Raw genomic sequence first — 17,921 nt, forward strand, 5'->3', positions numbered from 1 at the left:
TGCTCTCCAGTAGGACTTTCAGCCACCCAGCAGAGCTACGAGTGTGAGAACAAACAACAAGGAAAGCGAGGAAACAAGTTATAGACCTGTGTTGATCCAATTTATTGACCCACAATCTAGTAAAAGTGTTAATTTTTTCATTAAAAGTACATTTGATGTGTGCGAGAGAGATGGAGCAGGACCTGCAGCCTTGTAACTAAGTTTGAAAAATATGTGTGTGGGTTAGGGTAAAAGGGTACTAAAACATCCAGGGTCAAAAGGAATGAGAATCATTAACGAAACAGTTCAGGCTGAGTGGACACATCAAGTGAGAGAGAGAGAGAGAGAGAGAGAGAGAGAGAGGGAGAGAGAGAGAGAGAGAGAGAGAGAGAGGGAGAGGGACACCTGGCTCAGTGTCAGCTGTAATGGACATTTCAAGACCCCATGAATTCTTCCATAACACAGGCCAACATTGAACCCTTAGTTGGAGTTGGAGCACTATCGAATATGTTAAATGGTTTCACATCTATGACATCTGCATATTAGAATTAGTGTTAATGTAGCATGATTTAAGTGATCTAACATATAACCTGTTTGAATGTATAATGAATGTATAATTAAAGTTTAAAAAAAAATACACTTTGGAAACCTAGAGGTATTGGCATCAGGGACACCTGCCTTTACTGAGACGTGCAACCTTCACACCCCTACTGTCGCTTTCCTTGGCTTCATCCTTTCCCCAAACTGCATACAGACGGACCCCTCTATGGTCAGTGCTGTGGCTAATTGGCCCACGCCTACAAGTTGAAAGCTAGTTCAACATTTCCTAGGTTTTGCCAACTTTTACAGATGTTTCATCAGAAACCTTTGCTCTGTTGGTACCCCTCTTCATGCTCTCAACCCACGACATGTCAAGTTTCAGTGGATCCTCCAGGCAGAGGCAGAGGGAGAGTGGCCCTCTGCACCCATCCTTGCTCTCTCGGACACTCAACATTTCATTGTGGAGGTTGGATGCTTTGGATAAGGGCATCGGGGCTTTCTGTTTTCTCCTTGGTGCCATGGTCAGCCTGTCTGCAGTGTCAAGAAGGGTTGAGATCCCAGGAGGGCTGCCTTAAAGAAGGAGTACATGTTCGGTTTATGTAAATCAGGCTAAATGGACACAAAGCCTATACTTATGGTTGAAAGGATAAAATCCAATAATCATTTTAAGCGAGTGTGTATTACAAGATTATATGAAGTGATTTAACAACTGTAAACTGATAATAATGATGTATCTGTTAACTTGATTAAGTAAAAAGATCAGAGTCTGTGTGTGTGCTGAAGCACCAGAGCAATGTGTGTGGAAAAAGCTAGAATAAGGAGAAGTAAAGTTGGGGCCATAGAGGTTGAGGTCATATTGGGTTTTGAGTGTGTGGGCCTGACAGAGACACACACACACACACACACCAGAACATGGGTGTAACCTTTTGGGTGTAACCGAACACATATACAGAGAATCAATGAAGTAATGTTAATCATGTGCCAGAGAAGGGAGTGTTGGGGAGGGGGGGGAGAACAGCCCAAAAGGGCTCTAAAAAGAGTGACTTGCAAAGGCAAGACGGGATTCGACGCGGGACACCTTCCAAGTGCTCGACGGAGACCACTGGACAGCAACATCGGAGGACTTCGTCTTTGTTCACGGAGAAGAAGACCGCAGTTCGTGACCAAGGATTGAAAGACGGAGATTTTCCTCTCCCCCTTGTTTGACTTTAACACCCGGACGACAGAAGGACACAGCCCTAAAGACTTTGTACTGAGCCTGAAGGATCGCTGAACAGACTTTGTCGTCCAACGGCCGGACCTCCACTCCTAAAACCCCCAAAAGATTTATTACTTCTTCAATCCAGCTTCACCGAGCCTTGGCACTGAAAAAATTAATATATAAAGGACCATATATCCTAAAAAGAAATTGTAACGAATCAAATCAAGAATAGTATTATTTTGTGTGAGCTGTTGCTGTGCCCCTGCTAAACTATCCTGCAATAAATATCTAATCATTAAAAGTAAATTTCTCAGAGAATTCATTTACCTCGTAGTAAATGTTCCTCATGGCCGTAAAAGGTTAAATTTATTGTATGTTTAACAACCGAGTTCTGAATGGTTATCCTAGTTCCCAGTCCACTTAACAACCCCTTATGGTTTTAGAAATCCTAGCCGTTAAAACTAAACCTGGCAATTTGCCAAGAGCCCGGATCCAGAGGAGGAAAGCTGCCATAACTGACGCGACTGGTAGAAGCTCCCGGCCAGAGAGCCCCTCGGCCGAGTGCACGTTACCGGAGGAAGCAGGGTAGACATCAGGAGTAACGGTGATGAGCAGAGCCAGGCGAGTGTCCTCAGAACCACCAGCTCGCCAATCTTTTGATAGAGAGCTGAGTAATAGTTAGCCCCGTATCGGGCCTGTGTACCCCCGGATCTAACAGCAGGTACCACCCCCAATCCAACGGTCAGACTGAGCGTCTCAACCAGGGGCTGAAAACCTGCCTACCTTGCCTCATCTCCCAGAACCCTGCCTCTGGAGTAAGGACCTCATCTGGGTCGAGTATTCTTATAACACCCTGCCTAGTTCAGCCTTATTGCTACATCCTCACTACCCCTGTGTATTTAGTCTGTGTGTCTCCCTGTCTCCGTGTCAGTTCTTCTTTGTTCCTCGTGTCAAGCGGTCCAGTGATTTTTCTAGTGTTAGTGTTCCTGATTTTCCTGATTTCTGCCTGTTTTTATTTTTTTTGCTTTCTTTGTGAGATCTGACAGGGTTTAAGTGTCTTGCCCAAGGACACAACGACATGGACTAGTGGAGCCCGGGATCGAATCACTGATTCTCTGATATATTCATCAGATCATCTGATATATACATATATATATATATATATATATACATATATATATATATATATATATATATATATATATATACATATATACATATATATATATATACATATATATATATATATATATATACATATATACATATATACATATATATATATATACATATATACATATATACATATATATATATATACATATATATATATATATATATATATATATATACATATATACATATATATATATATATATATATATATATACATATATACATATATATATATACATATATATATATATATATATACATATATACATATATATATATACATATATATATATATATATATATATATGTATATATACATATATATATGTATATATACATATATATATGTATATATATATATATATATATGTATATATACATATATATATATGTATATATACATATATATATATATATATATATATATGTATATATATGTATATATACATATATATATGTATATATACATATATATACATATATATATATGTATATATACATATATATATATATATATATATATATATATATATATATATATATATATATATATATATGTGTGTGTGTATATAACTGAGCAAAATAACAGGATTGAGGATGTTCTGCCAAGAATATTCTGGTCTGTGTGACAAGAGTATAAACATGGAGAAAAGCCTTCAGTGCCGTTCTTTGCTCTTCTTTCGAAGAAATGCTCACCAGATCTGATTTGAGTGACGCTATTGTAGCATCTACTGTAACAAACGATTTACATGAAGCCTGACGAGGTGGATTTTTGTGTGACATGTGATCCCACAATTCCAGCTTCATCTCATGGTGTGAATCCAGCTGCAGGGGTGTTGTAAGCCTAAAAGAGCTCCAAGATACAGACAAATGTTCAAAAGGTTACAAGCATTACCAGTCTCCCCTCCCCTACACTCCTTTAAGAAGCCTGAAGCTACAGTTGACTTTAGCTTAAAGGCACTTCAAGATTTGGGGGAATGCAAATACTTTAAGGCCAGAAATGTCACGTCATTCGAATGTCTTACCTGTGTTTGTGATGTTGAGAGAAATGCATAAAATTGTAAACACAAAATCATATTGTGCTCGCTTGCAATATACATATAAAGCTTATCAATAGCACAAACACACAGCGCTTAGACAGAAAGCACCTCATGCCTGTAGGCTGATCCTTCCGTATCAAGAAACAGAGGGACTGTACTAGGACAAAATGTACACTCGACAAACCAACAGGCTTCCTGGTAGAAGGACATAATGTGCCCTAATGTCATAACGTCATAATGACAGGATGTTCCTTAGAAGGACATAATGTACACACAAGAGTCTCTTCAGAAGCAGAACGCCCTAAGGCAACTGTCACATCCTGCGAGAGGCAGAGAGCAGAAACGCATAAATACCGAAGATCTCCGCTCTCAGATTCAGTCTTTTTCTCCGCGCCCCTCAGCGGACTCTTAGCTCTCTTCGCTCGGCAGACTGATAATAAACTCATATGCCTTCGGGACATATTAGCACACGCAAAACCTTCGGGACATATTAGTACATATTAGTCAATGCCTTCGGGAGATGATATAACATAAACCTACGAGACATGAATCAAAACCTATGGGACATGACGTAAATACACTTGCTTGCTTACTTGTTGAATAAACCTGTAAAAGAAATCTTACTTGCTTGATAAACCTGTAAAGGAAATAAAAGTACTATGATATACCCACTCAAGGGATATAGAGAACTCAACCTCTGTCTCTGAGTACATCTTTGTGCTCCGCGTGAACCCCATTCAGACCCAGCGTTAAGACGAGGCACCTTCCTGTGACGTGAAGATGAGTGTGTATTCTTCCTATAAAACTTGAAACTGGTGATAGACATTAAAACGATACAAAATAAAACAAACAAGGCTGTTCAAAGTGGGGAAGTCCACCCACAGGTACTACCTGCCTCAGAGTAGTTAAATCATCTATTCGCTCGGCGAAGTGAACCTACGTTAACCAGACCCCTTTTCAAAAATCCTCCTTGAAATCGTTGCACAACATTGGTAAACCGTAGTAAGGAACCTAGGGGGCGGGAGGCGGCATTTATCCTGGTGTAACTAGATGGTTTACTAAAGACGAGAAGCCTAAAAAAGACCGGCCGGGGCTCTCGTGTCATAAACACAAATACATTGTTAAAAAAGTAGATAGGTTATAAAGGTCAAACTTGGGTTCATTAAAACAGCCATTTTCAGGAAAAATATTTCAGTGAAAAAAAGAAAAAAAAGGAGTTCTGAGGCTCAAAGACTGGTTGGATGTGGCTGCATTAGTGTTTTCTTTTGGAGAAAGACGCCTCACAAATCTGACCTTCACACTGAGGGGGAGGTGATAATAAGGCAGTTGGATGAGGCAATTCAATGTCTCAAGTGGTGGGAGAGATGTCTGTAATCCAAAAGTTTATTATGGTTAGCATGTGGCTGCCTATTGAAATTAAATCCACATGACAAATGCTGTTGTCTGTGTTGGTTCTGGGCTTTTAAAGTTAAACATGTATTTATTAATTTGGACAAAGATAAAAAATATACACATAAATACTCAGATTATAGATTTAAGGCTTGGTCTACTTGAGTAAAGATACATCTACGCTACACCACAAAGGTAGGTAGAAGTTACAACACCAACAAACAATTATTTGGTAGAAAATCACTGACAAGTCAGCCTTCACCAAATAATAACATAGAAACATAAAGAAAAAAGAAAAATATATTAAAGAATTTTTAAAAAGACGCTTGCCACAGGGCCAAACAACTTTTCTGGTGGAAACCCACGGTCATATAACTAATCACACATCGAATTAACAGATTTCATCTTCTGCACATTCTTTATCTAGAGCTGCTTGCTTAAACTTCCCTTTTTACAACTAAGCAGATGTTAATCTATTTCTGTCTGAATGTTCTCTCCTCTTCATTTCAAAGTAGACGACAGACATGTGAAGCCACAAGGAAGGAAAGAAGTGAACAGGAAGGTGGGCGGCAGAGGGGAGAAGTAAATGAATACTTAAGTTTCATCACAATCATGTATAATCCAAACATGGTTTTATTGCTTCTCATTTTGTACAGCAGTGTTTGAGTTTTAATCACCACCACCAAGTTCATAACACCATCAGGTTCAGAGGACAACCTTGTAATAACTTTATCAAAATAAAAAAGGCAATGATTTAAAGATTCACTAGGAATTGTGTTACAGAGGTAAACGTGTTTCATAAGCTCTTAATATCAATTGGAACGTCGTTGGTAAACCGGTTAGAGAAAAAGACAGAGTGGAGCCGATCATGCTATTTGTGTAACCGGACAGTGCTCGGGCTGATCCAGGAACAGTGTCTGGAACATGTGGTTGTAGAAGGAGGGGTGGTAGAGGCAGGCCCTGGTGCAGTCTGGGCTGAAGTTCAACTCCAGGATCTGAGGCTGCATGACTCGCTCACCTGACCCAGGATCAGAACGCACACAAATGAGACGATTACACAGAACAGAAACGTGTGTTGTAAAAGGTTAGTATCCTAAACAAAGACATCCACAGAAGGGAAAATACTGTATTAGTTAACACTGTGGTGGAAAATTATTTTACCCGCTGTTGAGTCATTTTAAGTTGAAATGAAGAATATCGTGAAACACAGCTTGTCTTTTAAATCATACATAAAAACATATATATACAGAGTTATATACAAGAGTGATCAAGGGTGGGGGCCTGTATCCTGGAACATCCTGTATAGGGCGAACTTTTGAGTACTGCTATCTGGCCTATTCTTGGGCAGAACACAGCATACTTTACGAAGGAAGGAGTAAAGGGTAGTTTTTACTTGCCGGTGCGCGGCGCTTGGTTGTGCACCTCTGAATTTTTGTAACTTGGCATGCGCGATCATGTGACTGTGACAAATAGTTCACTGATAAAGGCGCTATTTATACTGTTGGAAGGGCTGAAGAGTTATGTTAATTTTGAAAGTTAAAACCTCTTCAGTATCAACATCTGAGCGAAGCAGAAAGTAGAGCTATCTGTGACAATGGGCCGATGTGGTATCAGATGCCTTTCATTTTGTTAAATAACAATTTGGATCATTTATATCTATGTATTTATTTCTTACATTTTGTTTTACAAAGTTAGTAAAGCAATGTTTAAGTCAAGCCTGATGTTGCCTTACACAAAAGAATGAGGCATACAGCTTATTTATTAAACAGCAGTATCGGTACCTTAAGCCCAGGTATGGACAGAAAAAGTCTGATCGGTGCATTCCTAGTTTGGGCTCGAGCTCCGATCCATTGAGGCTCACACTATAACGTTAGTAGATACTTCTTTAGAATGCTGATGAATCATGTAAAGAACCAACGCTCACCTTTTTGCCCCGTACTCCACTTCAGCATGAGGTCCACGGCATAGATGGCCCGGGATGACGGGTAGGGACATACACCACATGGAGCCGGTCGAGACGACGCTGCCTGGAAGAACTCCCTGAACGCATTGAACACCTCTGCCTGTGAGGGGTAGGAAAAGGAAGGAGGTGTTGTGTTCAAATGCTCATGTGCATGTTAGCTGTGAAATGTACTGAAATATAATCAAAGAGTGATTGTTGTGAAACAGATATCCATGTAAGGGTATAAGCCTGGAGAGGTATTCCTGTGTGTCTGTATGAAGTCAAAGCATTTTACCAAAAACTGGGTCAACCTCACACCAACTGGAAGGGCTGTAATGTTTTGCAGATTTGTTGTTGATGCCGTGGTCATAAAATGAGGTGTTAGATGTAGCATGTAAAAAAACAATTAACGAAAAGATAAAAAAGCTAAATATACTTTGGGGTACAGGGCTCTGTGGCTCTTAAATAAGCTGCACCAGCTGTTCATGGTACAGCTTGCCCCCCCCCCCCCACCACACACACACACACACACACACACACACACACACACACACACACACACACACACACACACACACACACACACACACACACACACACACACACACACACACACACACACACACACACACCCCTGCAGGGGCCATCCAGGTAACCAGGTTGCCGGGCATTCAAGGTACTTTCCGCGCCGATGTCAGCGGTTATCACACGCACAGTGCCTTGAACCATTAGCCCTTGTTGATGTATGCATTCACCATTCACCTGTGGCCTAGCATGAAGGCGCAAATCAACACCCACAATGTTGACTTTTTTACTTTAATAAAGTCTTTGTGTTCAATCCATTTTAGGAAGGTGCCGGCTGTATCTGCTGTGGGGTTCCCTCGGAGTAGGCGTTGCACCTATGGGATGTTACCCCAGCATTATGGTGCACTTCATGCTACCTGGGGAATTTCTCGATCGGAGCAGCTAGCGGCATCTTCTGCTGGGGAAGTCAACCATATATGCCTGCATTGAACGTAGCCGATTGTATGGAAGTAGAAATGAAGGCAAAAGTAGTATGGAGTTCCGCTATACCTACCGGAGGAGTGGTACCCAACGTCCAAGTCTACAGCAATGGCATCTACTGTCCCGTATATATGAAAATATGGGAATTTCCAGACAATACCTGGGTATCCACAACCCTACTCATCGATGGCCGGTTCATAATCATGGGGCCGCGCCTGCCGCCCGTGTTATATCGATCACCATCGCTATCTCCCGAGGCCGTTGACAACACCGCGAGGGGAAAAAGCTGTGGAGCACCGGGATAATACCAAACTTGATGGGAATGTGGGGTACGATGAAGAAGGTGGGGAGTTGGTGGAGGTAATCCCTGAAGGATTAGAGGGATTTCGTCAGTCCGGAGAAGACGTCCGCTACAGCCCCATCTCATCCCCAGGGTCCCTCTCTCCAAACTCCATACTAGACCAGAACGTATTTGCCCTGGCGAAGGACGTGGCCCAGCAGCTGACGGAGCTGGAGGAAGACGAAGGACCGCTGGGACTGGAGCCACCGGGGTTGATCTCATCGCTGGACGGGCTAGAGGTGGTCGACAGCTGGGAGTTGGAATCAGAACCATCTTCACCTGGAGACGGCGTGCTCGTCATCACTGCGCCGGAGGACGACAGCTTCCTGCTCGGATACAACTAGCGACCCAAGGCAGTCTGTGACCTCAAGAAGGGGGTGTCAAAAGGGGTTGATATCCCAGGAAGACTGCCTTACAGAAGGAATACATGTTCGGTATGTAGAGCAGGCTAAAATGGACACAAAGCGTATACTTATAGAAGGAAGTAAAATTCCAATAATCATAAGCAAATTGTGAGTATTACAACAATATATGAAGTGATTTAACAAATGTAAACTGATAATAATGATGCATATATAAACGTGATTGAGTAAAACGAATAGTCTGTGCGTGCTGAAGCACCAATGTATGTGGAAAGAGCTAGAAAAAAGGAGAAGTATGCTTAAAATCAGAAGTAGGCTTGGGTGTGGACCTCAGCCGATGAGGTCAAAATGGGTTTCACATGTGTAAGGAGAGTAACGGAAAGTACCAGAATGAGGAAGAAGTGGGGGGAGAGGGCCTTAGAGATGAGGCCAGATTTGGGTGTAACTAAGCACGTACGCAGAGAATCAATGAAGTAATGTTAATCATGTGCCAGTGAAACGGGAGTGTTGGGGAAAAGGGGAGAGAGCCCAAAAAAGGCTATAAAGAGTGTGACTTGCAAAAGCAAGACGGGATTCATCACGGGACGCCTTCCAAGTGCTCAACAGAGACCACTGGACCTCGTTCGACAGCAACAGAGGACTTCGTCTTTGCTCACGGAGAGAAGACCACAGTTCGTGATCAAGGATTAAAAGACGGAGATTTTCTCTCCCCCGTTAGACTTTAACAACCGGACGACAGAAGGATGCAGCCCTAAAGACTTTGTACTGAGCCTGAAGGATCGCTGAACGGACTTTGTCGTCCCACGCAGGAGGAGCTGAAGGTTCCTGCCGGACCTCAGCTCCTAAAAACCCCAAAAGGATTTATTACTTCTTCAATCCAGCTCCACCGAGCCTCGGCACCGAAATGATGGGTATATAACAACCTTATCATTTAAAAGAAATTCTAACGAATCGAATCAATGATTAGTATTATTTTGAATAAGTAATCATTTTGTGTGAGCTGTTGCTGTGCACCTGCTAAACTATCCTGCAATAAATATATAATCTGCATTTACAGTAAATATTATTCTGATTCGGGTATTCCGTCAAAAAGGAGAAAATTAAGAAAATAAAGTTGTAAAGTTTTCAAACGGTTTATTTAATCCAATGCAGAGTATTGTCACGCACGGTGCCGCCGCACGTTCTAAAAAAATGTAAAAGAGGCCTTCCATTTGAAACGAACAGAAGTGAACGAGGGGCCCTTAGAAGTGGAAGCGCAAAACTGAAGGGTCCTCGCCGGCGACGGGCAGACCCTGGGCTGCCGCCGGGGTGACCACGGATCAACGAGACTTGTGTCCCAAGGTCCGGTCGCCCTCTGTGAGCGCCCCTGGTGCAGAGAAGGACTGCGAGAAGGGGGAGAGAAGCGGAGGACCAGTTCTCTCTTTATATGACTCACTCACCTGGCCTGAGGGAGAGGTGCTGCGGGGAAGCTACCCCGCGCACTCACCCAAATTTGCCTCGATAGCCTCCGCTAAGAGAAACCTTTACGGGAGCCCAATTGTCTCAAATAGTAATAAATCACCAACATAAGCACAATTAGTTGTTTTTTTGCTTTATTTTCCTGATCACAGAACATTGATCTATTTTTTAGCGTAATCTATTGTTCGAATAGCCGTCGGTTTTTATAGGTTTTTAAGTCATTTTAAATACTATGAATTTTAAATATTTTCAAATACTAAAAATAAAATAAAGTATTTCTGTAATTCATGGTCATGTTAGGACTGGCTTGAAGCGGGGCTTCCCCGGGTCTCTCTTAACTGTAGAAAATGGATGTGAGTATATGTATGTGTGTGCAAAAGTCGCATCAATCGTGTGCCGTACTGGAAATCCTTCAACTTACCACAGGGGCTGGGAGACCCTGGGACACCCAACCTTTTTTTTTTTATTTTTTTTAAATTGGGTAGATCTGGGCCTATTCTACCCTGATCTAGTCCTATTGTTCCCAGATCTGGACCTATTCTACCCAGATCTAGTCCTATTGTTTCCAGATCTAGTCCTATTCTACCGAGATCTGGGGTCTCATTTATAAATCAGTGCATAGGATCCACACTAAATGTTTGCGTACGTGCAAAGGAGGAAATGCCCGTACGTCAAAAAGAATTCAGATTTATAAAACCTTGCGCAATTTCCTTTTATAAATCCCAAATCAAACTCTAAATGGGCACAGCTGGTTCTGCCTCACATCCCGCCCTCTACACGCCCACATTCAACCATAAATGGTCAACGCAAAGCACTTTATGAATGTTGATGCAAAAGGAGCCTGCTAATCAATATTTTTTCATGGTGAATCACAAAAACTACCAAGAGGAAGACCAAGAAAATGAAGAGATCCCTGAACACTGGTTCCCTCCTACTTCTTCCATTTACGCAGTCCTAACAGTGCATCCATCGTACATCCATCGTGCAGCATTACACACTACTGTGTGGTAAGAAAATGTATGTGTGCATTAAAATGTATCAACATGTAGTCATATCAATAATCTGATATATGTTTTCACTGTTAGAATGTGTTATCCAATCACCTATACTCAATATATGGATATTTATTAATTATTGTATCCTTTAAAAGTTCAGGTAAATAAAAGGTCACTGAAAAGACAAGAGCTTGACTGTGTTGTTAGATGGGCTGAATTGTTTTGCGAAATTGTGAAGTTAAGAGGCACCATATTGCTACTAAGCAGAACAATAAAAACAAAAATGTAACTCGGAAGAGGCATAAGGCTCTGTGTCTCTTGCGCACGCACGCACGCACACCCTGGGTAATGGGTTCAGCACGAGGCCATCGGAGGGATTGTAGGTACTTTCCAGATGGCCAGGTTGACAGGCAGAAGCGCTTTGTCAATTATTGCAACATCAGCAGGAAGGCATTGTGACATGACATAGTGTCATGGAACGATGCACATGACTCAGACACAGACTGTGCAAACAGTGCACAGACTGCAGACACACATCCGCTCATACAAGGCCCAGCTCCTGGAACCTGCAGACATCAGTATTAACCATTAACCCTTAACCTAGGGTGGAGGCGCATACTAGCGCATACTCACACACACACACACACACACACACACACACACACACACACACACACACACACACACACACACACACACACACACACACACACACACCTCTTTTATTATCCATTTAGCCTTACTTTTACCTCTTAAAATGCAGTGGTCCGCATCTCTCCCCCTATGGGCAGTGGCGCTATCTATGCAGAAGAGTACATATATTTGAGATTACTCTGTTAAAAAACCTATGCTGGGCAACAAGTGTATAATGTTTTGTATTTTTTATATTTGATATAATTATCCTGTATTCCTGTAACTTGTTGAAAACATATGGTGATGTATCTATGTCTGAGTATAATTGTCAACCAGTGAGCATGGTGTGTCTTATGTCCTGTGTACCAGCAGAGGTCGTTCTGTAAGATTTAAGATGGCATAACGGCATGTCCATTGTGGAGATATTTTATATCTCCTGTATATACATGTTAGGATTGAAAACATTGTATGTAATATTGTAGCAGCTTATGATCAGTCGCAACACAACTTATTAGTATATATTTCCACTTTGTTGTAAACTCTGTGTGACCAGATGCACTCTGGTTGAACAGGTGTATCTGGCTGACCCAGTGGGGTCAACTCTTATCTAAATGGGACCTATGTCCTGCATGCCTACTTTCTGACCATCTCCATATATGGACTTATGTCTGGCATGCCTGTGCTCAGCATTTTTCCCTGGAAGAATAAATAACTGACCTCCAGGTTCGGACCTAAGTTTAAACTGGCTAATATACATGTATGGACATAAACTTGACACCCCTGTATGTTCCACCCCCCCACTTCTATGTGACGGGAGGGTATAAAGGCCTTACGTTTTCCTCAGAGAGTTGAAGAAATTCGGCAGTCCAGCAAACTGCTTTTCTTCCCATGATTCATGTCCAATAAAGAATTATGAAAAATTGATCTTCGACTCCAATCTCATCTGTGACCAGTCTGTTCAAAGAAAATCAACCACCACACCATCCAGGCATGACCGGAAATAAGATGGGTTACCTTGCCCAAGTCCTGTCTCACGAGGCAGGCATGGAGGGGGGTTGAACCTTTCCTCCGGTGTTTCTAGAGTATAAATATTCTCAGTTTTAGACAATCGAGCAGTAGTTGGGGAGAGGTCCACCAGGTCTTTACCTGACCTCACCATCAAGCCAGGTGAGTGAGTCATATAGAGAGAAAGCTGTTCCTCTGCCTCTCTCCCCCTTTGCGCAGTTTCTTCCCAGCACTAGAGGCACTCACAAAGGGGTGACCGGACTCGGGATACGCGTCCCTTTGATCCGTGATTACTCCGGCGGCAGACCGAGTCTGTCCGTCGCCGGCGAGGTCCATCAGTTTGCGCACATACTTCTGAGAGATCCTCATGCACATCTGTTTTCGGTTCAAACAGACCAGCCTCGTTTTATTTTATTTTTAGAACGAGCGGCATCAGAGTGCATGAGAAACAGGATGCCGAGCCAGGTGGGAAGGGAAAGGTTGCTGTCGGAGAACAATCAGTGGAGCTTCCATTGGTGACGGTGTTAGAGGAAATTAAGTATATAGAGGGTTGTGATAAATGGCTACCATCGGATCCGTTTCGCAGCCCGTTCTCATGCACAACTTATCCCTAAAGGTTAACTAAAAATGTCAACAAAGTGTTTTTCTTGCAAATCGGGCGCTGTCCCAGTTGTTTCGCTGTTCACTAGGGAGTAGGCTGGTAAGCACAGAGGCCCAGAGGCCTGGGTGATGGCGGAAGTGGGGCACTCTAGAGAATAGGTATGTCGTTCACCATGTGGTTGCAACAAAGAGAGTTGGACCTGCAGGCTAGTCAACTGCCTGATATGAGTTAAATCTCACCTATGTGTGACTTTTGATCCAAACTCAACTCTGGGGTATCATTGGACGAGGGGGCTTCCTGTGGTGCAGCCCTGCTGTCCCCGAGACTATAAAAGTCGATGTCACCTCCAGCTCTGTGGCGTCAGGTTTGACTGAGTTCAACCCAGATGTGTTCCAGTTCTACCCAGACATGGTCCAATTCTTCCCACAGATGGGGTCCTGTTCTAAAAGTTTACACTTACTTCCACCTCCTTCCATGGATGCAGTGGGAACTGCTTCTCAAACATGGGAATGAACTCATCGTAGTGCACCTAGAGACAGAGAGACAGGGATTCAACTTCTTATCACAGAGACTTATAACGGTTAACAACTACACCTTCATGAGCCTAGCTTTGTTATATTACATTAGAGTTTCATGCGATACTCACGGTATGTTGTTTGTGCTAAAGCAGAGGATAACTTTTTAACTGATTATTTGTTTGCCTTGATTTGACAGTTATCAGTTGAGAGAGACAGTAAACACAGGGAGAGAAATATTTCAAAACTACATGGAAAAATGGACACAACATTGACAAACTAAATTTAAAAAAAAAAAAAAAAAGATAAATATAAACAAGGTCAGTGTTTTCCACAAGATTTTGTGAAACTGTGGTGGGTTGAAATCAGACCCTCTAGGGCAGACCTGGGCATTGTACGGCCCGCGGGCCATATCCGGCCCGTTGGCTGTCGCCGACTGGCCCGCGAAACGTCAATGGGAAAACATAAAGCGTAAATAACTGTACATCATGCACGGAGTACAGCTGCATTGCTTTTATTTTGAAGACGACGGCTGCTGTTTTTTATCTCAATTTCCGTACGTTAGTACGTTCGTGGATGTGTGCAAGCAGCAGCATCACTGCAATCCCAACAATAGCAGTGTCGGCCGCCGGAATGAGGCTGGTGTATTTGGCCCGATTCTGGCGCGTAATTCATCCCGAGTCTCAGCCGAGTCGGCAACCGGACTCCACCCGCCATGTTTCTTCCAGCATGCGGAGCTTACGCCGGAGCTGGGCCGGGTCATTTTGTCTACCTGGGATGTGTTGGTGATGCAGAGCGGACACGGACAACTGAGGCTTTGCCAGCTTAGCTGCAAAAGCAAGATGCTCAAAAGATGTTGGTTCTCTGAACTGACAAAACAGAAAATGAGGACAAACAATTGTAATAAAAGTACTAATTTAGCCAAAACATGATCCCTGTCAGTGTTTTACTATTATATATGGATATTACAAATGTATATTTGTTTGGATCATTATTCCTGCTGCAGATGTTTCAGGTGGAGCTTATTTTAACTCTGTTATACTGTGTTGCTCAGTTTGGGTAGTTAGGAAAGGTTTGTAGTGGAGTGGGAGTACAAAGTTGAATAAAATGGAAATACTCAAGTAAAGTACCTTGAATTTGTACATAAGTACAGTAAAATAGACTTAGCTACATTCCACCACTGATCATAATATTTACTCTTACCACTCACGGCTTATCAAAACCATACAAATTACTTTTTATAAAGAGGTGGAATAATATAGAGCAGGATCCAGTTCAGTCTGTTGGTCTGGCCCTCCCCAACAGTCCCTGTTTCTCATGTGGCCCCTTGGCAAAAATAATTGCCCTCCCCTGCTCTAGGGGGTTGCGGGAGATGCTCCCCTGATAGAAAATGTTGTTCACAGGGGGCTCAGAGCAAGAGCGGGTTGTCTTCCAATCAGAAGACCGGTGGTTCTGTCCCGGGCTCATCCAGTCCGCATGTTAAAGTGTCCTTGGGTAAAACACTGAATCCCCCAAATTGATCCCGAAGTATGTGTGAGGAATGTAAATGAATGTGAAATCCTCTGCCATTAGTGTATGAATGTGTGTTAATGGGAGAACGATGACATGTAGTGTACAGTGCTTTAAGTGATTGTAAAGCTAAAGTTAACTGCATCAATCTGGTGCACTTTGAGAGCAAATTTAGGAGGCTAGATCTATGAAAAATGTTGTGCTCTTGTAAAAAAGCAGAGGGATCCTCCCACACTGAGTGTCCATTACTGAGCCACTGAGTTGAAACAGTCTAGGTAACTAAGAGGAAACCCTGAGGGCTTGACAATGACGACCTACAAATTAGTATTGTCATCTGGAGCTAATGAGGCAAGTGATGAGAAGACAGCACTGTGAGTGAGTGAGAGGAGGCGGGGCTATGTGGGCACTGCTGCGGTGAGGTGTCAACTGGCTGTCGGAGAGAAGAGAGCGAGAAAGAGCAGCCGGTGCTGATGTATCAATAGTGTGGAAAATGAGTATTCAATTAATTTTAAGAATCAATATGTACTGAAAACATTTCTATTTTTGACAACACTACAACAAGGATACCCAACCAGAGTTGAACCAGGCAAGCTGCGGTTGCACAGTACACATCTTTGACCACTATGCTACCAGGACGCTGTATTATTTTAATTTATAAAGCAAAAGCAGACACAACTGACAGTTTTGATTAGAAAAGCTGCAGTAAAGATGTTTACGATATATCATTCTTTCTGAGACATTCAATTTCATGATCAGTTTGGTCTACCAATAAATGAGGACCACAGGGACCAGACCATGTTCTTGTGACCACGGACTGATTTCGCAAAATAGATAGTGCTAGGATGAGTCAACAAGAAGAACAGCAGCAAAAATTTACTGTACCTGCTTAAGCTCCACACCGCCTGTATAGTTCATGACAGTGAAGTGCTTTTGGTAATCATCGAAATGGTCCAAGGAGAAAGGTCTAGATAGAAGAAACAAACATCAGGTCCAGGCAGGCGGACGAGTTCACTCTCTATATAAAGACAAATACTTTATTATCACTCCATTCCAAGTCATGTGTAAATTCTTACATTTCAGAATTTTACAGACTTTGCATTGTTCATAGACACACTAACTACATGGGTCTACAGACAGCATGTTGGTTGGTTGGTTGGTCTCTCGTGCCATGAAATTTGGTACAGATGTCCATGGCTCCCAGAGGATCTATCCTTATGATTTGGGCGATCCCCTGAATTTTCTTCTAGCACCACCATCAAGTCAAGATTTCAGATCGTACAATACTTTGTTATAATCTATATCTTAATGGTTTGGTTTTCTTTACACTGAGCATCACAGCCTTAGAGTGCCAATATTGTGGCTGTAGACTTCATTTTTGTTGGCCATCTGAAACCACAGATGCAGGACTTTGACCATAACTGCGAGTTCACACCGTCATTAACCCATTCCAAAACCAACAAATAATTTATTCATCTAAATGAATCGGGGTATACCAGAGCAGCATTTGTATGATGCCCTACAGAAAATATTATATTAAAAAAAGATAAGTGTAGTAATAGAAGTAATACCTTACTTATTATACTTTTTGTTCTGTAAAATCTAGCCCCAACTAGACAGGTAGAAAGAGTCAAAAAGAGAAGACCTAAGAGATATTGTCAAGAAAGATTGAAAAAGGAGTTTTTTGCATACAACCTGTAATCGGACATCACAATCCATCCCTATTAATTTATGTATGTATATGCATGCATATGCATGTCGTACCTATTAGCAAAGCGCAACCAGAAGATGTCATAGGCATAGAGACGCAGAGGCTGCACAGAGCGCACCATCAGCATGTAGCGAATGTCAAACTTCACCAGTCCCACCTCCTCTCTGTTAAACAGCACTGGATCTTCAAGGTACTTACACACCACCTTGAGAACAAAGACACACACACACACACACACACACACACACACACACACACACACACACACACACACACACACACACACAGTTACAAGTAACATAATAAAACATCTGTCAGCACTAAAACTAAAGAGGAATAATTCATTTAACGGACAGAGGGCCTCCTGTATCTCTGAAAGTCCACCACCAAAGTTGGTCTTTCTGATATTCAACGTCAAGAGATTGTTGTTGCGCCATGTGACGAAGCTCTTCATCAGTCCTCCATACTCATCCTCATTGTTTATGTTGATACATCCAACAATGGAGGAGTCATCAGAAAACTT

At 42.2% G+C, this 17,921-nt stretch overlaps 1 protein-coding gene across 1 annotated transcript in view; it reads right to left on the minus strand.

The window, feature by feature from the left end:
- Positions 1-5,940: 5,940 nt before the first annotated feature.
- ttll12 (tubulin tyrosine ligase-like family, member 12) overlaps positions 5,941-17,921 on the minus strand; it is a 60,713-nt gene continuing 48,732 nt past the window's right edge. Inside the window, exons 10-14 of the mRNA XM_068717053.1 lie at positions 17,452-17,603; positions 16,573-16,654; positions 14,127-14,195; positions 7,250-7,388; positions 5,941-6,343 (exon numbers count right to left, since the gene is read on the minus strand). Coding sequence (XP_068573154.1) covers positions 6,192-6,343; positions 7,250-7,388; positions 14,127-14,195; positions 16,573-16,654; positions 17,452-17,603 — 594 coding nt within the window. The 3' untranslated portion in view covers positions 5,941-6,191. The remainder of the gene's footprint in view (positions 6,344-7,249; positions 7,389-14,126; positions 14,196-16,572; positions 16,655-17,451; positions 17,604-17,921) is intronic.

This window comes from Cebidichthys violaceus, unplaced genomic scaffold (genome assembly GCF_023349555.1).
Source record: "Cebidichthys violaceus isolate CVI_PGR_0920_01 unplaced genomic scaffold, fCebVio1.0.p SCAF_21, whole genome shotgun sequence".
In the NCBI taxonomy this organism is placed as follows: domain Eukaryota; kingdom Metazoa; phylum Chordata; class Actinopteri; order Perciformes; family Stichaeidae; genus Cebidichthys; species Cebidichthys violaceus.